At 37.6% G+C, this 26,661-nt stretch overlaps 2 protein-coding genes across 2 annotated transcripts; both read right to left on the reverse strand.

Moving 5' to 3' along the window:
- Positions 1-2,843: 2,843 nt before the first annotated feature.
- On the reverse strand, positions 2,844-11,472 carry si:ch211-237l4.6 (uncharacterized protein LOC446130 homolog). The gene is made up of 4 exons (XM_051684660.1): positions 11,234-11,472; positions 9,885-10,052; positions 4,030-4,055; positions 2,844-3,568 (listed from the first exon to the last, which is right to left on the reverse strand). The coding sequence occupies exons 1-4, from the start codon at positions 11,368-11,370 to the stop codon at positions 3,414-3,416; spliced, it is 486 nt and encodes a 161-aa protein (XP_051540620.1). The 5' UTR covers positions 11,371-11,472; the 3' UTR covers positions 2,844-3,413.
- A 1,075-nt stretch (positions 11,473-12,547) lies between these two features.
- On the reverse strand, positions 12,548-25,789 carry tmem88a (transmembrane protein 88 a). The gene is made up of 3 exons (XM_051684656.1): positions 25,417-25,789; positions 15,984-16,388; positions 12,548-13,103 (listed from the first exon to the last, which is right to left on the reverse strand). Exons 2-3 carry the CDS (start codon positions 16,359-16,361, stop codon positions 12,822-12,824), a joined length of 660 nt encoding a protein of 219 aa, XP_051540616.1. The 5' UTR covers positions 16,362-16,388; positions 25,417-25,789; the 3' UTR covers positions 12,548-12,821.
- Positions 25,790-26,661: the final 872 nt, after the last annotated feature.

A 26,661-nucleotide genomic window follows, 5' to 3' on the forward strand; every position in this document is an offset into this window, starting at 1 on the left:
AAAAAAAAAAAAAGCACAAATCGAGGTTATGTGCAGATAATGTCAATCTTTTATTGTTTTGATAAATATTCATTCTGATGACCAAATGAAGTGCTCCAATAAATATTTCACAAAATTAATTTGAAAACTTGATCCGTACATCTAACACTGTCAACACTGGGATTTTATTAGCCAGTGGATAAATACATGGATCAGTAAACTTTTGCCAGAATGACTGACTGGTCTCATGCAAAGTTTTCACCTCTAATATAAGGAGTTCTGGGTTCTAATCCACCTTCATATAACTTTTTTTATTTAATAAACGAAGATTGCAACTTTATGTCAGTGGATGTAGATCATGAGCAGGGACCCATCTCTTTGCATTTTGCTTTGTGTTTTAATCGGAAACGAGCGTGAGCCATGCAACAGCAGGTTGAGTAGCGCGCTCGTGTGCATGCACATGAGAACTTTGCTGCCCGTTGTCACTCATAGCCACAAATAACGGCCGCAACAAGCACGTATTATAACAATAAAAATAAAAAACTCCAGATCGCCAGGATCGCCACTTATTATAACACACACAAATGAAATGGAAACTCCTGCTCAAGAAATGGAGATGTTTCTTCTGCATTAGACACTTACCTGATGAAAGCTATTTCAAAAAGCGTTGGGGACAAAATTGGCAAAGGCAAAAAGTGGTAGGTGATTTGTCCCACCCGTCCCACCAGCTAATGACGCCTATGGGAAGAGAAAAGATGCCAAATTTACTCTCACTCCCTCAACAGCTACATTTGAAGCCCTGTTGCAGTAGTGTTGACAGATTTTTAATTAATGCCAGGGCAAATAAACACAGATAAGAATGTTAGAAATTTGCACTAATTAAAAAAAAACATAAGGAAGTTATAGCTACACTACTAAGGCTGAAACGCGTCACCACAGGCTGTGAAAAACAAAAGGGTCTAATGATTCACATATTTTTTAGAGATGAGCACGCCATATTGTAAACTGCGCGGTCCTCTAGGATTCTCTCTAGCTTCACAATCATGAAAAATCATGAATGTTTTGCGGCACCTAGTGGTTGAAATATTTACACCTCGCTACTGCTGCTCTTCTGCATTATTTTAAAATATCACTGCAGCATCGCCAGCTTCATATTTGCGTGCAAACATGCAGAATAAAGATAAGCTCTTGTATAATCTCAAACATTTGACCCTTGAGAGAGAGGCATCGACGTCAACACCTAATCGGATAACGCTTTGCCAAGTCACGATGCTAATTAATCCTTTGTTTGCCAACCAGGGAATTTATATCCAGATCTGCGCGCTCTTTCTCTGTACTCTCTGACAACAAAAGCCTACCTGATATCTGAACTCTGGGTAATGCGGTTTGTGTTTACAGGGGAAATTAAATTACAGAATGTGCGACGACAGTAAGTGTACCCTGCCGGACAAATTTAATATTTGTTCCTGGATTATGAAAAGAACATTTCAAAGTGACAAAGTCACTAGTATCTTTAGTTTAGTTTAGTGTCTCAGAGACACGGAGACCTTTTACACTGCAGTTTGACGGAGAGACCAGCAGAGATCAGTGTTGGTCAGAAATCGTTTTACTTTTGAGTTTATTTTTAATTCTCATTGTTCTCAATGGCAGTTTTCAGTAGATTTTCATTACTGTAATAAAGTCATTTTCAGTGTATTATAGTACAAATTAATTTAACACAATGATTTTAGATTTAAAAAATAAATAATAAGTTTAAGCTAAAGGCATTCTACAATATACTAAACTGAAAAGTGGTAACCTGCAATTGTTACCTCGGGATCTATTTCTACTTGATCTAACCTAGGGTTGGGGAACTTTTTTCCTATTAAGGGCCATTCGAGTGTTTATAAAATTATTTGCGGGCAATACAATTGCTTGCAATTTCAGAAACTGGGTTGAAATTTATGTACAAATTCTGTTACGTGTTCACGCAACAAGATTTTTTTTTAAAAAAAATTTAAAGGTCTTTCTATTATACAGAATTTTGCGTAGTTTTTTTTAATTATTATTATTCGCCATTTTTTATTATTATTTTTTACAGTTAATGGAATCAAGGAAAATGTTGTGCTTTTTAAATAATATTTCAAACGGCCTCATGGGCTGGGTAAAATGGTCTTGTGGGCCCCTGAGGTCTGACGTTCCACAACTCTGATCTTACCAATAAAAATGATTAGTGTAACCCAATTTATGAGGTTGGTTGATTTAGTAACATTAAATTACATTTCTGACTCAAATAAAACCAGTGCATTTGCCTCATGAAGCACATTTATGTTAGTTATGTGAAAAGTTTTTTTTAGTTTTTTGTAATATCGTAATGAGATTGTTCTGGATTATGGTAAGGAAAATGTTAATTAGAAACTGTCATGATAATAATGTCATGATGCAAAAATATCATTAATTTTCTTTAAAGGTGCACTTACACTGACACCTAGGGGTGTGGATGTAAGCACATCAAACAATGGCATTGTAGAAATTTTCCAATAACAGGTCGGTTTTAAGCGAGTAGTATTTGGCTGGTCATGTGATCCTAACATGGCAACCCCCCCGTGTGGGGACCCTCTACATGTAGAATAAAACAGCTTTTATGTGGGTACTGATATGATGTGTGTCTTAATCTCATGTGAGTGATCGAGATTTTATACGTGTTTCAAAATTACAATATATTGAGCACTTTTTTAATTAGGAAAAAATACTGAGTGCACCTTTAAGAAAAAATTCTTTATAACATTTTTGTACCATTACTATTATTTGAATTGTAACTTTTCATGAAGCCTCCCCCCATTCATTGAAGAGCAGTTTGCATTTAACAGAGACTGACAAGGAGATTAACAATAGAAATATATTTACCATAAACAATATTATTCAAGACTCAAACTGCTTTGACAGAATTACAAAACAAGAAACAAAAGACATCATTGTGTATTTGATAATCTAAATGTGGTCTAATAATTTTATATGATCAGCCCAGTGATTAGTACAAAATATTCTCTTTTGCCTGAATGTGATCATGAACCTCTGAAAAACCAAGCATGTCTCAGTGACAATGAAAAAACATCAGGAAATCATATATCCAGGATTACATATGCAAGACGAACATAAAATGCGTTTTTATTTACAACGCTATGTCTCCACCTCAGTCCATATATTATTTCCACTCTGTGTTCCTTGAAATATTTCAACACAAATAAGTACAAAACAGGTGAACCTCTGCCAAGAGGTTAGAGGAACTATAGGATAATACTGTACAATTTCAGAGCAAGTGACACCTTCACCAAATACAAAAGATTTAGTTTAATTACATCAGACAGAACTGTCTCCTAGTGCTCCTATTTATTGTGTTCTGGAAGTCTACAGACAGGTTCAAGGCAAGAGATTCTGGGAAGGAAGCCCAGTGGTCAGCAGGTGGCATCAATAATATTGCCATCCATCTGGTGGCGACAAGATACTCGCGCTTTATGGGAAAAATACACAGGACGCACAGTGCTTTCCTCTCCATCATAACCCCAGGTGACTGTCGGAGAGAAGCCAAGCTGCACCTCAACAGATGGAACTATGTGAGCAAAGAGAGAGAAAATGAATCCTTTGATTAGAGTGCTGAAAGACAATTTAACTTCAATAACAAGATGCAAGGACAACTTACCAGCTGGAGGAGGGCACAACCTGCCTTTAATAATTTAATAATTAATATAATAATTAATAATAATTATAATTTAATAATAATTTTCTTTATTTATCACACATTATACATTTGCACATATATGGTGAAATTCTTCTTTTTCACATATCCCAGCTAGGCTGGGGTCAGAGTGCAGGGTCAGCTATGATACAGCACCCCTGGAGCAGATAGGGTCAAGGGCCTTGCTCAAGGGCCCAACAGTGGCATCTTGGCAGTGCTGGCGCTTGAACCCCTGACCTTCTGATCAGTAACCCAGAGCCTTAACCGCTGAGCTACCACTTTACCCCTATCTTTACAGCGTTTGTACCAGAGATAACACTGAAAGACTTTCTTACCCATGGCTGTGTGTGGAATATCAGATCTATAGGGAGAGAACAGAGTTTTTGAGTGATCAACATGGAGTTCCACTGGCATTACTGTGCCATTGTGGTTGTTCCTTCAAGCTTATCTCACTTCTCCAACCGGAACATTAGCAGAGAGGTGAAAGCAGGAGATTGCTAATAATGGCACAAAGAAAGAAAGACCTCAATCATCCTGAGATGATTAATTCTCAGTTGTGTCTGTGGGTTGCAACAGTACTATATCACTTAAATTTTTGTGTTCTCTGATCCACTTTGGACGGCTGGAACATCCAATTGAAGGCAACCAGCTCTGAGACCACAAACAGTCAAAAAGTTATTCATAAATCTTAACTATGAGATGGGAACTTCTAAATACCAATGTACCACTTTTTAAAAGTTTTTTTCTGTCAATGAATCCAAATTCTGAGCAGCTCCCACACTTATAATGACTTTGCAGAGTAACACTATAACAGATTTTGCTGTCTATAAAGCATTACAAGATTCTAAATGTAGCTCCAAAAATCACATAAAGGAAATATAGAAGTAATCCATAAGACTCCAGTGGTTAAATCCATATCTTCAGAAGTAAATATTATAGGTGTGGGTGAGAAACTCTAAATCTACACTTTTACTTTCAGATGTGAAAATGAAACTAAACACGCACCACATGTGACTTTCAGATGTAAATGACAAAGTGAAAGTGGAGATTTAGAGAAAAAAAAAAAGACTTTAATTTTGATCTGTTTCTCACCCACACCTGTTATGGGATGGAGGGTGAGTAAATGATGAGAGAATTTTCATTTTTGGGTGAACTATCCCTTTATGAAATATTGTTTACCTAAACATGCACCTGTTATTAATTTCTCAAGTGTGTGGTACCATTTTTAAAATAAAGAATGTTGCAAATAAATGCCCACTTTTTTCCAAATTTAAAAACAAGAGATAGACAAGTTTCAAATATCACATTTAATAGCATTTTAGAGATAAATATCTGATATGATTAAATAAGCATTACAACTAAATAGGTTGAGGAATTAAAGGAATAGTTAATTAAAATAAAAATCTCTCATCAATTACTCACTCTTATGCCATCCCAAATGTGTATGACTTTCGTCTGCAAAACACAAACGAAGATTTTTTTTGAAGAATATCTCAGCTTTATAGATCCATAAAATGCATGTGAATGGTCAAAACTTTGAAGCTCCAAAAAGCACATAAAGGCAGCATAAAAGTAATCCATACAACTCAAATGGTTTCATCAATGTCTTCTGAAGCAATCTAATCAGTTTTGGGGGAGAACAGACCAAAATGTTACTTTTTTTCCCCCACTATAAACCTTGACATCAGCATTCTCCTTGGCGATCATGATTTCAAGCTGTGCATGATGCATGCGCAGAGCACTAGATGCCGCTAGGAAGTGTAATCAAGCTTGAAATCATGATTGTGCCTAGAGACTGCAATGACAAGATCTACAGTGAAAAAAGTTATATTGGTCTGTTCTCACCCAAAATCAATTAGATTGCTCCAGAAGACATGGATTAAACCACTGGAGTCGTATGAATTACTTTTATAATCCCTTTATCTGCTTTTTGAAGCTTCAAAGTTTTGGTCACCATGCACTCGCATTGTATGGACCAACAGAGCTGAGATATTCTTCTAAAAATCTTAGTTTGTGTTCTGCAGAAGAATGAAAGTCATTCATATCTGGGATGCTATGAGGGTGAGTAAAAGATAAGAATTTTCATTTGTGGGTGAAATATTCCTTTAAAACTGCCCTTTATATCTATTTAAATCACCTGCTGCCCCTGTGGAATGAACAGGACAAAACAATCTTGAGCTCAGACTCCATAATATAATTTGAATTAATTTAATGAATACTTTAGGTTACAATTATTACAGATTTTTCAATTGCTAACAAGCATTGTTCAATACTGAAGCCACATTTTCAAAACTCTTCACACATTCAGCGAAACAGAAGTCTATGCGGACCAAACTGTGAATCATTTTTCATTGCTTTCAGACAAAATGCATTCAATGACCACATTTTTCAAAATCCACAAACACTTTTGTCATTCATACTCCACAGCCTGCAAAACACTTTATATTTTCAGCTCATTTTTCAAATGCTAACACACTGCTATCAAAACTGATAAAAACACATTCAAAACAGAATGATGGCAAATTTCAAGCTTTTCTGCAGTAATTATTTTGAAATATAGAAAACCTTAGCAGAAAATGAAATAATAATCATTCCAAGCTAATTGCAATTTCAACTGAAAGCTTACCCAGGTGTCCTGCTTTAGTCTCATTACCATGTTTTAGTAAAAGGGGATAGCTTGGAACTGATTTTGTTTGGAAATATGGATCAAAGAAGACAGGTTGGTGGGGAAAGAGGAGTGGTACAGAGAGGGAGAGTGCTTGGAGGACAAAGGAGAGGAAGACCAAGAGCGCTGATCTCTGATGCGATAAGGGCCACAATTATTGACCATGTTGTAAACCATGGTCTCTCTTTGAGAGAGGCTGGTCTAAGGGTGCAACCAAATCTGCACCGTTCAACAGTTGCATCAATAGTACGAATTTTCCGGAAAAACAACAGGTGACATGAGCATCCTTTGATGAAAACTGAACAACATTTTACAGTACAATACAATGTCTACATTTTTACATGCACTGACATTTTGAAACCTATTACAATACAATAATTGTTTTGTTTTAGGATCCAAAAGGTTGCCTCCGAGAGGAGGGAGAGGCAGAATCTTTTCAGATGTGCAGGAAATTGCCACTGTTGACATGGTAATTGCCAACAACGCAATAAAACTGCAGGAACTTCAGGACAGAGTGCTGGCAGACAATTTCACTTTTGGAAATGTGAATATGGTCAGCACAACGACAATTGCCAGAGTCCTAGAGAAACATAAAATAAGGATGAAGCAACTGTACACTATACCCTTTGAGAGAAACGGTGAACATGTAAAATAACTCCGGTATCAGTATGTCCAGGTAAGATGTCTGTTCAGTAACCAAACAGGGTACATACAGTTATGCATAATGTAAATTATGGTAAAACTGTCTGTAATTTAGAGGGTAATGGAGATGGAAGCCAGCCGAACTCCACATACTTTTATCTTTGTGGATGAAGCTGCATTCAACCTGTCAAAAACACGCCGCAGGGGAAGAAGTGTGATTGGACAGCAAACAACCGTGGATGTCCCAGGCCAGAGAGGAGCTAACATCACGATGTGTGCAGCACTGTCCAATGATGGCTTGCTGTTACACAAACCACTCATTGGCCCCTACAATACAGAGAGGCTTATTTCTTTTCTGGATGACCTGCATAATCGACTTGTGCCAGCAGAGGAGAGAAGGCGAGGGGCATCAAACTCCCCTACCTTCGTTGTTGTGTGGGATCATGTGGCATTCCACCTCTCTGCTGCAGTCACAGACTGGTTTGCTGCACATCCAAGGATGTCAGTATTATTCCTGCCTCCATACTCCCCTTTCTTAAACCCCATAGAGGAGTTTTTCTCTGCGTGGAGGTGGAAGGTTTATGACCACCATCCACATGACCAGATGACTTTACTGGAGGCAATGAATGTGGGGTGTGGAGACATTTCTCCTGAAGACTGCCAGGGTTGGATCAGACATTCCAGAAGGTACTTTCCATGATGCATTGCCAGAGAAGACATCAGATGTGATGTTGATGAGAACTTGTGGCCAAATCAAGAGAGAGGGAGGACTAGAACCCTCACAGTACTTTACAATCAGTGATTAGAACACACATGTTGTTGATGTGGTTTTTTTTTTTTTTTATTATTATCATTGCAGCCCTGGAATTTTAGGAGTTTTTATTTTTTATTTTATTTTTTTCACCTTTTTTATTTTCACAAATAAAGAACTATATTCAAAGAAAACAAATTGCAGCATTTCCGATTCATTCTTGTTACATATGCTTTAGTACATTCAATAAAGTGAAAAGGTGTTATTCTATAATGAAATGCTGATTTATGTGAAAAATCATTCAAACTTTAAAAATAAAAGTTCATTTATGTAATGCTCCCTGTTGTTAGTGTTTTTTAGGTCAGTGTGTTATGAAATGTATGTTTTCTGAATGAGAATTGTTGCCAGTGTTATGGTGGAACGAGCTTATTCTGAGACATATATGAAGTGTTTTGTTTGAGTGAGTTTTGGAGGTGAGATTAACTGTTTGGCCAAGATTCATGTTGGTAATGCAGACTGTATGAAGAGTTTTGAAAATGTGGCTTCAGTATTTAACAACGCTTGTTAGCAATTGAAAAAAAACTGTAATTTAGCAGATGCTTCAGGGCCGTTTCTGAGCATATGGGAACCCTAAGCAAAATCCTACTTGGACTCCCCATCCCCGAAAACCTGTTGTTGTCTACACCTTAGTTATAGCTAGCAAAAATGTCTTGCATGACAACAAACAAACACCATCTAGCCAGGTAGCTGGCTTACATTCATTTCTTGTACTGATCTGGCTGCGTTTCTCATCCTCGTCTTTTTTTTTCCCGCTCCCGACTTGTAGGTGTGCTTCATGATGACAAAAAACCCTTTGAGAGTGCGTTCCTTTTACATCTAGCTACAACTCTCTCCTTGCAGTTATAGTCTCCCTTCCCTCTCAAGCCACAAGGGGGCCCCCTTCAAATTTCTAATCGAACCATTACAGCTGCCTGAGTGAAGCCCAAATTATACTTCAGTTTTGACACGGACGCTGCACAATCAAACGCAAGCCTGTCAAAGTATACTTTATTTTTCAGTGCGCGCTACAACAGCTATGAGATACTGGACTATTACTCTTCAGGGGTTTAGGCCCATAAAGATGTCTTTATAGTCCTTCAGACTCGAGTTATACAATTGCATGTATCTTGTGACCTCCTTAGCACATGTTCTTGATGTGCACAACTAATTAGTGCAAATAAATAATTCTAGAATAATCGGGCTGTGCGCATTCAGTGCTCGAGCACTCTGCGGATGTTGAGGTTTGCGTCACGTGTCCTGTATGTGGACGCTCAGTGTTCGTTTCTAACCAAAGTATACTTTAAGATATACCTGCAGCTTTTAGTAACCCTATATATATATAGTAAAAAAAAATGTTTTTTAATTACCTTGCTATGCAGGGCCCCTGATGATTTTGAGATGCTTTTATCCAAAGCAATTACAAATGGGGAATACTTAGTGAGATTTAGATGCAACATTCAACATTTTCATTTAAGATATAGATCCAGATTCTATGCATGGTCTACATATTTTTATTAGCCCTCTAAAATAAAAATGTAAAAAAAACCTGACATTTGAAACTTTAAATGTTCATTTAGTAGACAATTAATTTTACATTATACCCAGCAAACACAGAACTTTCCCCTAATAGCTTATGGTTATAGCTAATGGTTATTTTTACGTTTTTATTTTTAAAATCATAAACTTACCTTCCCAGAACTTTGCAGGGAGGTTTTTGTGTGACAAACTAATGCAATCCAAAAATAATGTTAAGATTTACGCATTTCAATTTCAAATTGAATTGAGTAATCTTTAATCAATTAAAAAAGCTCCTGTAAATATTTTACGTTTTATAAAAATGTAATTTCGTTAAACAATTAAATCTAATGGAATTTGTTTTGAAGCCGAAATGCTTAAATCTTAAAAATAGGCTAAAATATATATTTATTTGAGGATGGATTGAATCGTTCAGGAATGAACAATTGATATACAAATCTCTTGAGTGAGCACCGGACCGGGAGGCTTTGTCGTTAAATTTTCTCCCCTTTTCTCCCCAATTTGGAGTGCCCAATTCCCAATGCCCTTTAAGTCCACATGGTGGCGCAGTGACTCACCTCAATCCGGGTGGCGGAGGATGGATCTCAGTTGCCTCCGCGTCTGAGTCCGTCAATCCACGCATTTTATCACGTGGCTTGTTCAGCGCATTACCGCGGAGACTTAGCACGTGTGGAGGCTTCACACTATTCTCCGCAGCATCCAGGCACAACTCACCATGCCCCCTACTGAGAGCGAACCACATTATAGCAACCACGAGGAGGTTACCCCATTGACTCTACCCACCCTAGGCCACAACTGGGCCAATTGGTTGCTTAGGAAGCCTGACTGGAGTCACTCAGCACGCCCTGGATGGCTTTGTCGTTCTTTGAAATATATCTTACATAAAACAGTTCCAAGCGGAGGTTAATCCCTTATTTAGGAAAATCAAACTAGAGCAACTTGCACGGCGCTTTCCAGACAAACACGCATGACAGAGATCAAATGACACGAACAACGCTCAGTGTTTACAGAATCTCAGCAACAAATACTGAGAAACACTTGGTAAGGCACCATGACCTATGATTCCACCAAAGCTGTTATTACGAACTATAAAACTACTATAAACTTACACTAAGATCTACACTATATGGCCAAAAGTTTGTGGACACCATATGTGCTTGATGAACATTTGATTTCAAAACCTTAGGCATCAATTTCCCCCTTTGCTGTAATAACAGCTTCCACTCTTTTGGGAAGGCTTTCCACTATACTGTATGTAGTAACATGGCTGCAGGGATTTGCTCTCATTCAGACACAAGGCTATCAGTGAGGTCAGGAACTGATGTTGGTTGATGGGGCCTGACTTACAGTTGTTGTTCCAGTTCACCCCAAAAGTGATCAGTGGGGTTCAGGTCTGGGCTTTGTGCAGGCCAGTCAATTTCTTGCATGCCAGACACAGTAAACCATTTCTTTATGGACCTCACTTTGTTCACAGGGGCATTGTCATGCTGGAACAGAGAAGGGCTATCCCCAAACAGTTGTCACAATTTTTAAGCACACAAAGCCCAAGCCATTACATAAACAAACATTAAGATTTTTCTTTACTGGATTTAATGGAGTAACCAAATTCGTTAATTAGAAGGGGGTGTCCACAAACTTTTGACCATATAGTGTATATGTTCTTCATCTTTAAAAGTGCAGTTGCCTTTTAATTTATCTTACAGATGGACAATACGGAATAAAACAGATGAAAGCCTAGTAAAATGTGCACGTTATAGTACACTGCATAAAAGAGTGTTTTATAAATTATACTTAACAATCAACATGAATACACACTACTCTACAGCTGTAGATAGCGATGCATTTATTAATTAAGAAGTTTATTTTCTAAGTTTAACTATAAACTCCAATTTGTTTAAAAACGTACCTGCTGAGTTTCAAAACGGTGCGATTCTTATCCAGTGATCGGTCAGATCTGCTACGTTTGAAACTGTGGCTCCATGAGATTGTTTTCGCGCCGGTCCCTAGAGAGATCGTGTTGGGGCAGCGAGCAGAAGGGCGCATTCTCCTGTTCTCCGTTACCACGGCTGCGTATTAAAGCTTTGATTGAGCGTGCGCGGAACGGCATGGGAAATTTCCACCGACTGAGGCTTTAAATAACTAGTCCTGCAAGCAACAACAAAAGCTCCAAACCAGTCAAAAGTGCTTAGTGCTTTTTTTATTTTTTTATTTTATTTTATTTTTATTTTTTTTAAGATATACATTTTCAAATCAAGATATTAAACTTTTAAAATTACAAGCCTGAACGTTCTTGTTGTTGACCTACATAAAGTTACTTTCACATCGATATATTATCTATTTTAATATTTTCCTCACATTCAGATTTATTTCCTGTTCTATCAGCAGCAGCAATGTTTTTTCTTGCTGTGTAAATTCTTTATCATTTACTAGTGATCCTCTGTGCTGTGTGAATGTGTTATAATTATTCATGATTTCATAGTGATTATTCGTGTTGTGTAAATGTGCTTTGATTGATCATATTTGTAACGTCCTCTTGTGCTGTGTTATAACTGTGTTTAAATTCTTATAATTTATCATAAATTTCATAAACCTCTTTAGCAGAGAAGTAAATCTCGCCGACTCTCTCGCGAGATGTGACTCGCGCTGTCTCGCACGCGATTGGCTGTTCGCTTCATTCATGTGAACGTGCACGTGAACTAATCATAACCTCAGGATCAAACTCTGAATTGATAGAGAAAGCTGGTAACGGGCGTCTTGGTACCACTTAACCCTAATGAAGCCTGATTAGATTTGGTGAGTTTTGTCAAACTAAAACCAATCCTGGAATCCAGAATATAATACTGATACTGACCCCAGATTATAGATTAGAGACTTGAGTGTGAGCTCTTTTGATTTGAGCCAATAGGCAACCATAGCCTAACCATCAATAACATTCAAGCAAGCACCCAGAACATCCTGTCAACCGCGCTAAAATAAATGCCAAACATTGATATTTGAAATTTGGGATTAGTCATGGAATTATGGTAGGAATGTTTTATTTATTGTAGGTTTGTACAATAATAAGAAAAGGAAGGTTTCTTATTCATATTAGATGTATTCTACAGACAGTACTAAAAATGCAAAAACATGATACAAAAGAACAACATTAAACTAGTTCATTTATAAAAAATAAAATAAAAAAAATTGTAAAAATTTTGGTAAAATTATTCATTTGTTAAAAAAAAAAAAAAAAAAAAAAAACTTTCCCCTTTTCACAACACTGTACAGATCCAGTTCAAAAGGCCTGAAAAACTGCAAAGACAAAGATGGAAAAGAAAGCTACATTTTAAGAAAACTTTTCAAATTAAGTTGAACAAAAACTGCAGAGAATGTGGCTTTTATTTTACTCATGATTTGTCATGGCATTAGGCCTACTACGTTTTCTGTACATTAATGTAATTATTGCTATTGTTATTTATATTAAATTCAACAGGCTCTTTCATTATTGCTTTATGTTAAACCCACACACTACCCTTTCCCTCACTGTCTCCTGCCCCCTGCTGGCTGCAGCAGCCCCTTAGGCCTCGATGATGTGATGCAGGCAGGTTCTTGTAGACAGCACGGCTGTAGGGAATGAAGCACAGGCCCAGCTGGAGGTGGCGTGCCATCCTGCAGTATGCAGCCATGGCCAGAACCAGCAGTGGAGCCAGCAGCAGGAAGCCCACCACCAGCAAAGCCACACAGCCTCCATCATCCAAGAAATCTGAACAGTAGATGTTAGTGCCATGGCGCTTAACCTTTGAAACGGGCAAAGAGAGGCAAGATTTAAGAAGACAAGGAGAGAGGAGACAGTAAAACAGTGCTTAGTACCTTAGTAGTAAAAACTGTGTAATGTTTATATGTACTGTATAAATTTAAGATTTTGAAATATTTAAAACAACAAAACCTTATGAGGAAAAATGAATACAATCTGTTTACATTATGCACTATTGTAGGTCACTTAAATGTGCAAATGTGTGACAATGACCATGTTAAAGGGATAGCTCATCCAAAAATGAAAAGTCTGTGATTTGTTTTAATTTTTTTTAATTTTTATTTTATTTTTTACAAACCCTCATGTTGTTTCAAACTAATTTGACTTTGTTCTGTGGAGCACAAATGCAGATTTTAGGCTGAATGGCATCCTCAGTCACCATTCACTTTCATTTTATGAAAAGAGAATGGTGACTGAGACAAACATATATATGCCTAATGTTTCCATTTGGGTTCCAAGGAATTAAAAAAGGGTGAGTAAATGATGACTGAATTTTAATTTTTTGCATGAATGACCCCTTTAATTCCTTTGGACAAAAGGTCAGGTTTCCTTGCTACCACACAATATGCTCTTGGAACATTACAAATGGTTATGCTGATAATATAATTTGCATTGAGGGAAAAAATGTATTATAGAAAAATGCAACTAGAAGCATGTTATCAAGTAGACTTTTGAACCCCAATGTATGGTATATTGTCAGATCAGATAAGACTGCGATACCTGAATTAATAAAAAACACCCACATATGGTCAAGCTGTGGGAGTTGACTTGAGGCAGATCAGTTGGTAGGGAGATGGTTTAATGATGAATAACAGAGAGAAATGATAAAGACTGGGTTATATGAGATGGTTTATTTCATCTGCTCACCCAGGTGTTTTGTGTTAGTCTCAGTGAACTCTGGAAGTTTAGTCATCTCTGCTTGGATATCACTATAGTGCAATTTAAAGGGAAAGTTACCCAAAAATGAAAATTCTCTCATCTTTTACTGAATATCTTGTGCTATACTTTTGAAACAGTGATTTTAACGTTTACAGATTGGCCCCATTCACTTCCATTGACCCTCATGCCATCCCAGATGTGTATGACTTTAGTTCTTCTGCTGAGCACACATTATGGTATGATTGCTTTGGGTGTGAAACAAATCAATATTTAAGTCCTTTTCGCTGTTTACTTCCAGTCGCTCTCCAATGCACATTCATGATCGAAATTAGTTCACGCTGCTTCATGCGTAAGTGACGTAAGTGCGTTGGCATGTTCAAATGAAAGGAAAACCAGTGAAGCTTGTGAACAGCATTCTTTTGTAAGCAAATTGATACAGGTTGTATCTCATCAGTTCTCGCGTGAACATGCCAACGCACTTGCGTCACGCGTGAGGCAGCGTGAACTGATTCCCTTCATGGACACACATTGGAGAGCGACCTGAAATAAACAATTATAGTGAAAAGACTTAAATATTTGTTTGTTTCTCACCCAAAGCAATCTTTAGAAGACATTCATTTAAACACTGGAGTCGAATGGATTACTTTTACTATGACTGTCTGTGCTTCTTGGTGCTATAATGTGCTGATCACCATTCACTTGCATTTTATGGACCTACAAAGCTGAGATATTCTTCTAAACATTTTGTTTGTGTTCTGCAGAAGAACGAAAGTCAAACACATCTGGGATGGCATGATGCTGAGTAAATAATGATTGAATATGTTTTTGGGTGAACTATTTCTTTAAGCTGTGGCTTAATTTTTTTGAGGGGTGGATTTGGGGAAGTGGTTGTGATTAGTGGTGGAATTGTAGCATGTAAGGACAAGTAAAGAAAAAAGATTGTGATTTCTTTTCAGAATCAGAATCAGAATCAAAATGAGCTTTATTGCCAAGTATGCTTACACACACAAGGAATTTGTCTTGGTGACAGGAGCTTCCAGTGTACAACCATACAAAAACAATACAAAAACAGCAGCAAGACATAGATAATAATAATAAAAAATAAATATACACATACGTACAGACGCACACATACATACATACACATGGGTAGTGCAAATCTAATACGATCTGTTATGTACAGTGCAAATGTTTTTTTTTTTTTTTGTTTTTTTACTTTTGAGAGTACTCTGAGGGTAGGAGAGAGATCTGCACTGCGTTAATCTTTGTGGCAGGACTTAAGAAGTTTCAGACTTTAAAGTCAACAGGAAATGCTTCTGCAATCCATTTTACTTCCATAATCTGAGATGTTTCCGTGTAAAATAAGATATTCAATGGGGAAAATGTAGGACAGGACTGGAATTTAACTATCAGGACTGATTGGACTGTGAAAAGTAGGCATTACATACCATAATGGAGTCAGGTTAAGGGGTCAGTGTTTGTCCGTACGTCCGTCCATCCATCCATCCATCCATCCGTACATACTGTACATACATCCATCCATACATAAATACATACATACTGTACATCCATACATACCATCCATCCATCCATCCATACCTGTATATACAGTATACTGTTTATATACAGTTTTTGGAGGACTCTTAGAAGTGTGAAGTAGATGTATGTTTTTCCCTGTTAGCATTTGCTGCTCAGGTGATTGGCTCAAAATAAAGGGGAGGGGTTAAAAAGGAAGAGTAATTTAGGATGTCAGCTGAGAAGTAAAGTAATTTCAGAGGTGGAGCAAGTTGCATATAGATGACATGATTATGACGATAAACATTTTTTTATTTTATTATTTGGAATAACGTGCAATGGTGAACCATGCACAATAACAACAGGAATGTGCATTATAAATGTAATGATTTCATGTTGACTCTAAAACAGTGTTACGGATACAGTAAGTTAGAAATTAGACAATGGAGCGATCTCACTCCACACTTACCGTTGAATGGCAAAGGAAGCCAAAAACGACCATGACAAGTGACGGCAAGAGGATGAGGCCAAAGATAATTGCAGCCAGACCCATGTTTAGAGTGGCGATGATTAGATTCTGTGCTGTCACCAGAACAGAGCAGGCCCAACAGTCCAAAGAGCCCCTCAACTCCATGGGAGGATCATTGGCTGCACTGCCTGCTATAGAGTATGGAGGAGGAACAACCACCCCTGAGCTGGATGCATTTGCTGGCATGCTCGAAGAGATGGAACCAGTGTGATGGAGACGGGGCTGTGGTGATTCAGACTCCCCCTGCTCACTAGAAGGCTGGAGGGAGACTGGTTTCTCCAGGGTCCCATTACGAGAAAGACTCATCTTGCCGTTCATCTGTCTGGCAGGTGTGATATTTTTTGGCTGGTAAAATAAATAAATAATTAAATAATAAAAATTTTTGTTTAATTATTTTTTTTTTACAATACTAAATGTCTTGCAATAGCTATAATGAATACAGTCAGATTGATGGCCACAAACAGCAACAAATCCAGAAATGAGCCTTTTAAGCCATGTCTGACAGCAATAAAATGACCATAAAGAGAGATTTTAACTCTCCTGTTCTGTTTGGGTTCTGGGAGACTCTGGGGCCATTTTAATAGCTCAAAAATATCCTTAACATTGAGGTATCTGGTTGATTCTTTATTAGTTAGATTTCCTAAACCTATATGAGTAGTTTTAACTTGATAACACACATCCTTAATAGAACATGTTATATTTCCTACATTTGGGTCTCAGAGACCTCAGATATAAAACGCAGGTGACGCAGCTGTAAATACTTATAAAATTGAGATCTGGGAATCCCACAATTTTGAACCATATTTTCAAAAGCTCTCAATACTCCACTCTCATATAGGTCACTGAGTGTATTAACCCCCCTCACAGTCCAATCTGACCAACAGAAAGGGGACTTATTAATGCATAGTTTAGGGTTCTGCCATATGCTCTAGGCTACGTTTAAATAAATATCCGAATTAAACACTCTGGACACTTTTGTCCATATCGAGTGTAAATGCAAAAAATGGGGTGTGACTTCTCTGATTAATTTGATCGAAAGGCTATGCAGAGGTGAGATAGGGGCAAGAGCTTCCTTTTCAATACAAAACCAGGGAGGGGCTCTCTCAGGTGGAAGCGACCAATGAGCCAAATGTCTGAGACCGAATGCATAATAATAAAACAAAATCTTGGGTAGGCCTAACCCACCTTTGTCAATCGGCCTATGTAACTTATTGAAATTTAACCTGGCACACTTACCATTCCAAAAGAAGGACTTCGCTATGCTATCATATTGCTTGAAATAAGAGAGAGGGACATCTATAGGGAGAGGTTGTAACAGGTAGTTGAATTTTGGAATACAATTAATTTTAATTACATTAACCTTCCCAATCATCGATAAGTGTAATGAAGCCCACCTTTCCACATCATTCGAAAACCTTTTTATTAAGGGATCAAAATTAACTCTGACTAAATCATACAAATTCGCTGGGAATAAAATTCCCAAATACTTAATGCCCTGTTTGGGCCACCTATATGTCTGGAAGGCCATTACTGGACAGTACGCTGTCAAAGCCAAAACTTCGGATTTAAACCAATTGACTTTGTATCCTGAGAACTTGGAAAAGGAGTTAATAATACTGTGGAGGCAAGGCATAGATCTAGTGGGGTCAGAGACGAATAATAAAATATCATCTGCGTAAAGCAGAAGCTTATGCACCACACCTCCCGCAATCACCCCTGGAAAATCATCCTCCTTTCTTATCGTGGCTGCTAATGGTTCCAGAGCCAGACAGAACAATAATGGGGAAAGAGGGCAACCCTGCCGAGTGCCCCTATCCAGAGTAAAATAATCTGAAATTAACCTGTTTGTTTGTACCGCTGCTACAGGGTGTCTATAAAGTAACTTAATCCAACCAATAAATATACTCCCGAACCCATACATTTCCAAAATCTTAAAAAAGATAATCCCTTTCTACCATATCAAATGCCTTTTCGGCATCAAGTGAGATGTCAGCGACCGGAGACTGATGATTCGCTACTGACCACATGATATTGATGAAACGCCTGATGTTATCAGAAGAGCTGCGGCCCCGAATAAACCCCACCTGATCTATATGTATAAGAGATGTCATAACTTTACTTAATTGGTTAGCCAAAATTTTTACATCTAGTTGAATCAGGGAGATTGGACGGTAACTTTTACACTCCTTTTTAAGAATCAGATTAATCCAGGCTTGTGTCATGGTTGGAGGAAGCTTTCCGTTCTTTAATGATTCAGTATAAACTCCTAACAAAAGTGGAGCCAGTTCTGTAGCATAGAATCTAAAAAATTCTGCGGCAAAACCATCTGGCCCTAAGCAGATTTCACTGAGGGAATGGTAGAAAAAGACTCTCTCTATTTTATATATCTAGCCAAAAGCTTCCCTGCTTTGTCCCCCAACTCAAAGTATGACTGTCTTGCCCTGAATAACCAAAACTCCACTTTCTACGACAAAATAGTATTACATCTATATTTCAATCGGTTTAATTCTCTGAGGCCATCAGATGACATACACTATATTGCCAAAAGTATTCGCTCATCTGCCTTTAGACGCATATGAACTTAAGTGACATCCCATTCTTAATCCATAGGGTTTAATATGACGTCGGCCCACCCTTTGCAGCTATTACAACTTCAACTCTTGTGGGAAGGCTTTCCACAAGGTTTAGGAGTGTGTTTATGGGAATTTTTGACCATTCTTCCAGAAGCGCATTTGTGAGGTCAGACACTGATGTTGGACGAGAAGGCCTGGCTCGCAGTCTTCGCTCTAATTCATCCCAAAGGTGCTCTATCGGATTGAGGTCAGGACTCTGTGCAGGCCAGTCAAGTTCTTCCACACCAAAATCGCTCATCCATGTCTTTATGGACCTTGCTTTGTGCACTGGTGCGCAGTCATGTTGGAACAGGAAGGGGCCATCCCCAAACTGTTCCCACAAAGTTGGGAGCATGGAATTGTCCAAAATCTCTTGGTATGCTGAAGCATTCAGAGTTCCTTTCACTGGAACTAAGGGACCAAGCCCAGCTCCTGAAAAACAACCCCACACCATAATCCCCCCTCCACCAAACTTCACAGTTGGCACAATGCAGTCAGACAAGTACTGTTCTCCTGGCAACCGCCAAAACCAGACTCGTCCATCAGATTGCCAGATGGAGAAGCGTGATTCGTCACTCCAGAGAACGCGTCTCCACTGCTCTAGAGTCCAGTGGCGGCGTGCTTTACACCACTGCATCCAACGCTTTGCATTGCACTTGATGATGTATGGCTTGGATGCAGCTGCTCAGCCATGGAAACCCATTCCATGAAGCTCTCTATGCTCTTCTTGAGCTAATCTGAAGGCCACATGAACTTTGGAGGTCTGTAGCGACTGACCCTGCAGAAAGTTAGCGACATCTGCTAACTATGCGCCTCAGCATCCGCTGACCCCACTCTGTCATTTTACGTGGCCTACCACTTCGTGGCTGAGTTGCTGTCATTCCCAATCACTTCCACTTTGTTATAATACCACTGACAATTGACTGTGGAATATTTAGTAGCGAGGAAATTTCACGACTGGACTTGTTGCACAGGTGGCATCCTATCACAGTACCATGCTGGAATTCACTGAGCTCCTGAGAGCGGCCCATTCTTTCACAAATGTTTGTAGAAGCAGTCTGCATGCCTAGGTGCTTCATTTTATACACCTGTGGCCATGGAAGTGATTGGAACACCTGAATTCAATTATTTGGATGGGTGAGCGAATACTTTTGGCAATATAGTGTACGTTGCTTCAGCTCTGCCTCTGCACTTTTAATATTTCCTTCCAACTCCACGAGTTCTCGTGCTTTGGATTTTTTGATGAATGAGGCATACTGTATGATCCGACCCCTGAGAACCGCCTTAAGTGCCTCCCAAGCCACGCCCACAGAGGATACTGAGGACCAGTTGGTCTCCATATAAACATTGATTTCAGTCTTTAATATTTGTTGGAAATCAGGATTTTGCAAAAGGGATCAATTAAGGTGCCAGCTATATGATTTCTTTTTCTCTATATGTGGCAACACTTCTAAACTCACCAGGGCGTGATCCGAGACTAAAATGTTTCCAATTGAGCAATCAACAACAGATGAAATGAGGGATTTGGATATATAAAAAAAATCTATTCTAGAATAAATCTTATGGATTGATGAAAAAAAATGTATAGTCTCTACCGGATGGGTTCAAAAGTCTCCAAATATCTGAAGACCGATTTGTAAGAAAGATTTTTACACATCCTGTGAAGCGTCAGTGTTGCTCTAGGGGGCTTACACACTTTTGCTTCACTATGATCAAGGACTGAGTCCATCAAGAGATTAAAGCCTCCTCCCAAAATTATATCATGAGGGGTGCCAGCGGCTTGCAACATCCCTTCAAGATCTATAAAAAGCCCTGATCAGCATTAGGTGCGTAAATATTAGCCAAAATCAGACTTTGCCCCTGAATTTCTGCTAAAACAATAATGACTCTTCCTAATTTATCATTAAACTGTTTGAGAAATTTGAATTGTAGATGTTTATTTACCAATATAATGATTCCCTTGCTCTTACTTGAGACAACACTAAAGAAAACATGTCCACCCCATATCTTCCCAAATTTTTCACAATATCATATTTCTTACGTTTAAGAAAAGAAATAACCTTCCTTCTTTTTATGGGGTGCCCCAACCCATTCACATTCCACGTGGAGAGAGATAGTACACTCATACCAACATTCGACATTTTGATAATAGAAAAAATAAATTGTGTGCCAAAAACAAAATTATGAAGACCACATTTCAACATCAGTGCAACAATAAAACCCTGAACTTCCCCCCAAACAAAACAAACAGAAAAAAGAAAAACATGCTCATTAACCCCACGCACGAAAGCACCAACCGGCGTCAATCCCTTTAAACTCAAAGAGTCCATATACGACTACGAGAGCCCCTGCGACAACTTTGCCATCGGATTGCTACATTTTGCCTCACATATTTGTAAGACAAAATTACATAACATCACATATTTTGTAAAACAAACCCCAGCCAATAGGCAGAATAAACACAAAGAACATGTAGACTCATTCACAGAACTGTCTCAAAGGTTCACAAAACAAATTCCAGCCGATATAAAGCCGTTCAGTTTCCTCGGTCAGACAAACGAATCTTCAGTGAACCAGCTGATGAGTGCAGCAGATGACATAATCATTCCAATGTCCCACGAAAATACTCCACAAATCATACTCCAGCTAACAGGAGGCATAAGAACAAGGAACTGACAGATTCATCCATAACTGTCCCGAAGTAGTGTTATTTAACAAAACAAGCTCCAACCGCTAGGTGGAACCAGCACAAAAGGAAACGAAACACCCATCCCGGTTCCTCGGATGGTCAAGAGTCAATTCACTCAGAGGCTGCATAAAAGTATATCCCATGATTTTTTGTGTGGGCATGTAGATATTTTGCAGTCATCCGTTCATTGAAAAGTGATCTTCCGTCAATGCAAAAGTTTCTTTAAGGAAAAGTGTTAATCCACAAAACAAAACAAACTCCAGCTGCTCGGCGGAGCCAACGCAAAAGGAAAAAAAATGGCGCCCAGCTTCCTCCGAAAGCCAGAGTATGTACAGTGAGTCAATCCACTCAATGAAAAAACACCCAATGGTTACTCACCCATTGTTTCAATAAAAGACATTGCCTGATTAGGACATGTAAATACTTTTCTGCTGTCCTTGGTGTTTATTCTCAGTCTGGCTGGAAACTTCAGGCAAAAGTGATCTTCCGCTTATGTAAGAGTTTCTTGCATTCCTTAAACTGATCGCGTTTCTCTCTTGTCAAGTTCGCAAAGTCCGGGAACAAGAAAATATTGTAATTCTTCTAAGAAAGCTTTCCTTTGCTCCTCGCCTGGCACAACACGAGATCTTTATCGGATGATCTCAAAAATTTGGCCAGAATCGATCGGGGCCTTCCTCCCTCAGCAGATCTGTAAGCTGGGACTCCGTGAGCTCGCTCGGTTTCCAGCTTGTGGCCTGTTATGTCGAGCAGACTCGGGAAAAGCTCGTCTAGGCATTTCACCATATCTCTACCCTCTTCATGCTCAGGAATTCCAACAATTTGAATGTTATTCCTGCGGCTTCTATTCTCAAGATCTTCAAGATTTTCAAGAACATGTTCCAAATCAACTTTGGTCACGGGCGGATTAGTGGCTAATTCCCTCTCTGATGACTCCAAATAATTGATTCGTTTTTCAACATCTGTCACTCTTGTGACTAGCTCAGAGAATTTTTTTCCATTGCCGTAATCGATCGACGTATTACAGCGAGATCCTCCAAGTCCGCAAGTACCTTCATCAACATCACCGACACGTTGGACAGTTGACGCTGGATTCCTTCTCCCGCCGCGCCATCCAAATCGAGTCCCTGGTCCACAGGTCTGTCTGGGCTTTCATCTTGAACCTGTAAGTGTCTTTTAATGTATCCAGAGCCTGAGGATATTGACTTCTTTGCCATGTTTACCTCAAACAGTAAATGTGTAACTGGGTGTATCGAATTTCACCAGATTATATCCTGAAAATAATTTAAAAAATTAGCAAAGTGCGCAGAGCTGTCTCTCACACGTCTGCCCTTCGCATGGTGTCGCCGTACTCCCCACAGACTTGTATTTAACCCAGCATATTCCTTTAAAAAGAATTTGAAGGGAAAATAAGAGTTAATCTTGCAACTACAACTTTTATTTTTACACGTAAATCTCTGAGATCCCAAAGATAAAAAGAGTAAAGTCAATCTCAACAGAACGTGAGGGTTAAAAGTGTAATTTATTTTTCTCTAAATTCCTGGTGAAAGGTAAGTAAGGTAAACAGAAATAACTAACGCTGAACCGTGGGAAATGAAGCCCCCAACCCCCCATCTCCAACCCCACCCTGATCTCCAGGATGAGTAAAAAATACAAAACAATAACTGCCCTCTCAGGAAACACAGTATGCCGACCAGATCTCATTCACTATAAAACTGCGAAACCTCAAAAGAGCAACATCATTGAAACACTCCATTACAGCTCATTACAGATTTACAGTGAACATTTAGACAAAAGAATATTCATATGTTTGGCCTTAATTTACGCTGCTAAGTCACTGACAGAAAGGTCTCATATTAAGTCACTTTGATCAAAAATATACAAAGAACTAGTAACATTAAGGACAGATTTTAGAGCAAAGATCAGTATGTTCTGTTCTCACATAAATCTTTCAATAAATGTTTTATATTATTACACCACTTAAATCTCTAACAGAGCTAGGCAGTCACGTGGGCACTCATCCTTTCTAGGAACAAGTCTTCTGTGCAGCCTTGTTTGTTTGGAGGGAGCCCAATCTTTTTATTCATGTGAGTGAATACGAGGATGATATCACTCTACCATTTACAGTTCAGATGTTATCAAGAGCTTGATTTAAAAACCTTTCCCACACAAAGTAGGAGCAATTTGCTGTGACCTGTGATCTTCAATGGACTACATTACTTAATTTCCTCAGTGTTATTTTTATATAATGTGTTATTTTATATAAATTTGGCAGTAATTACCAAAATGTTATTATCTACATTTACAGATTTTACATTTATTCATTGTGCAAACTCTTTTATCCAGAGCAACTGATGTTGTATATGTCGAATGATGCTGGTTCATGAATTAAGAAACAGAGTCTAAGATATTTCACAGCAGCTAAAATTTCTAGACTGGGATTTAGAAGAATTAGCAGATTAGGTCATCAGCATGACTAATCATAGCATTCTGATTCAGGTTGGGAATTTCAGGAAATTCCACTAAATATATAAATATATAAAGGGGTTTTGACAGGACATAGACAGTCTGTAGGGAATTAAGGTCATTGCTGGAGAAATAATACTGCAGAAACTAACCTGGCTAATATTTAACTCATTCGGGAACAGTTTTAAGTGAAGGGTTTAGGCTAAGCACTGAAATTAAAGGGATAGTTCACCCAAAAATAAAAATTATCTCATAATTTACTCACCCTTATGCCACCCCAGATGTGTATGACTTTCTTTCTTCTGCTGAACACAAACAAAGATTTTTAGAAGAATATCTCAGCTTCTTCTAAAAATATCACTACACATTTGAAGCTCCAAAAATCACATAAAGGCAGCATAAAAGTAATCCATATGACTCCAGTGGTTTAATCCATATCTTCAGAAGTGATATGATAGGTGTGGGTGAGAAACAGATCAATATTTAAGTAAAAAAAAAATTACATTTTTTTTAGTATAAATTCTCCTCCCTGCCCAGTAGGTGGCGATATGCATGACGAATGCAAATTGCCAAAAAAAAAAATTAGAAGAATGTGGACGTGAAAATAAATGTGGAGATATATAGTAAAGAAGATCTTAAATATTGATCTGTTTCTCACCCACACTTGTCATATTACTTCTGTAGAAATAGATTAAACCACTGGAGTCTTATGGATTACTTTTATGCTGCCTTTATGTGCTTTTTGGACCTTCAAAGCTTTTGCCACCATTCACTTGCATTGAATTGACCTACAGAGCAGAGATATTTTTCTAAAAATCCTTGTTGTGTTCTGCTGAAGAAAGAAAGTCATACACATCTGGGATGGCATGAGGGTGAGTAAATGATAGGAGAATTTTTATTTTTGGGTGAACTATCCCTTTAACTGTCATTGTTGAGTGTCAATTGAAAACACTTTTTAGGCCGAGACTGACCCAAGAAACATGGCCTTCATGCTTGATTGTGAAGAGTCTTTCTTATCTATTTATCCATTTAAAGATCATCCTAATCAATTAAAACAAACAAACGAAAAAAAACAAAAACCAAACAAACAAAAAAACAGCATTGCTAAAGAAGCCTTTGACAAAAAAAAAAAAAAAAGTGTATAGAAATCAGTAAAAGAAAGTATATTTAGTTTATGTATAAAGTATAGCTACTTTTTATGTATGTATATTCAAACTGAAACAAGATTTACAAATACAAATCACAAATATTTTGAAATTCTGCACTCAAATATTACACTAAAAAATATTTTAGACTATATTTTTAAGATTTACATATTTCAATTTAATTAAAAAATTCCATCATATGTAATTTTTTACTAAATTAACTTAATAAAAGTTAAAATCTTATAATTTTTTAATGAATTTTGTTAAAGATTACTTAATTCAGTTGCTTAATAGCAGAATTTTGTTATGAAATTAAAATGCGTAAATCTTAAATAAAACATTTGAGTATAGGCCACAGTGAAATCAGTTCTTTAGGAAAATGTGACAAGAGCACCAAAATTAATTTACAGTGCTATTTACAAATATTCAAACAAAATTCAAAGATCAGAATGATCCATACTTACTTTAGAGCAATCGAGCTGATTGTCCACACCCTTCAAAACCACCTTTCCTCTTGTAGAAAAACTTTTAAAAGTTTTCTTTCACTCAAACAAATCCTTTTATTCAAAGAAGTATAGACAAATCCTTGACTGACTGAGATGATTACTTCAGTCTATAATTTCTCTTATGAGATTACTGACTTTTGTTCAACAAATTGTCATGTTTTAAATCCAGTTATCTACCCGCAGTAATTCCACGCACTCTTTCTGTATGAAACTGACTCTGTGGAACAGTCAGTCTTCTATTTCAACTCTTTCTCTTCCTCCTTTCCCGCTCTGCTCTTTCCTTCTTTTGACAAAGATATCCTGCCTTGCCAACTTGGATATATCTCTACACTCCTCCTTCTCTCTTTAGCCTCACACTGCTCTGACCAGGACATTTAGGATTGTGGGGTGTTGGGTAGGGGGGGCGTTATCTGGGCTAGGGTAGATTTTTTGCTTTCCCAGGGTCATGACCTGTACTGCCGAAACTCTCCATAAAGAGTGTGTGCCTACCATTAAAGACCAGTGCTGACTGATCAAATAGCAAAAAGTGGTGCTTATATTTATACATTGAACATGTTGAATGGGTAACAAATCCTGTAACACTTTTAATACGGTTCAAGGCAAGTAAAATATATTTACTGTATTTAGCACATTTCGTACACAATGGTAAATCAAAGTACTTTTCAGATACATAATAAAGAGAAAGAAAAATAAAAGACACATGAAACTCAATTTTAAATCATTTAAGGACAAGGAATACTAAATACTAAATAATAAAAAGAAATGAAAGTTTAATTTAAAAATGGATTCAAATGAATAAAAAGGAAAATAAAATCATATGGTGCAGTAAGGTTAACACATGTATTTTTAGTCTGAACTTGAATGTTTCACGCTAACATAGTTAATGCTTTAGGCATCATGAAAAAACAATGACCGATATTTTTGTTTCTTACAGCACTTCTTTTGTTTACTATTAATTTATAAATAAACTATTGTTCACTAAAGTTCATCATAGTTTATAGTGAATTATAAAAATTAAAAAAATGTTTTTAAATGTGATAATATAGAAGTTAAAATGATCAAGATTTAAAATTATAATATTAATATATTATATAAAATTATGTTAAAATATTATTATTATTATTTTAATTATAACAAATATTTTTATAGTATTATAAGTTAATGTAACTAGAGTTAACTGATTCTAACATATACAAACATATT

The sequence above is a fragment of the Myxocyprinus asiaticus genome, chromosome 42 (genome assembly GCF_019703515.2).
Source record: "Myxocyprinus asiaticus isolate MX2 ecotype Aquarium Trade chromosome 42, UBuf_Myxa_2, whole genome shotgun sequence".
Taxonomy (NCBI): Eukaryota; Metazoa; Chordata; class Actinopteri; order Cypriniformes; family Catostomidae; genus Myxocyprinus; species Myxocyprinus asiaticus.

Bases quoted from the DNA above. Each gene is read 5' to 3' on its own strand.
- si:ch211-237l4.6 (XM_051684660.1), bottom strand. From the start codon at position 11,370: ATGCGCCCTTCTGCTCGCTGCCCCAACACGATCTCTCTAGGGACCGGC. The intron at 10,053-11,233 runs GTACGTTTTTAA...GTTCGCTCTCAG, and splicing joins ACCGTTTTGAAACTCAGCAG to TAGGGGGCATGGTGAGTTGT. The intron at 3,569-4,029 runs GTAAGAAAGTCT...TTGCTCACATAG, and splicing joins TATTCCACACACAGCCATGG to TTCCATCTGTTGAGGTGCAG.
- tmem88a (XM_051684656.1), bottom strand. From the start codon at position 16,361: ATGAACGGCAAGATGAGTCTTTCTCGTAATGGGACCCTGGAGAAACCA. The intron at 13,104-15,983 runs GTAAGTGTGGAG...CCCGTTTCAAAG, and splicing joins GCTTCCTTTGCCATTCAACG to GTTAAGCGCCATGGCACTAA.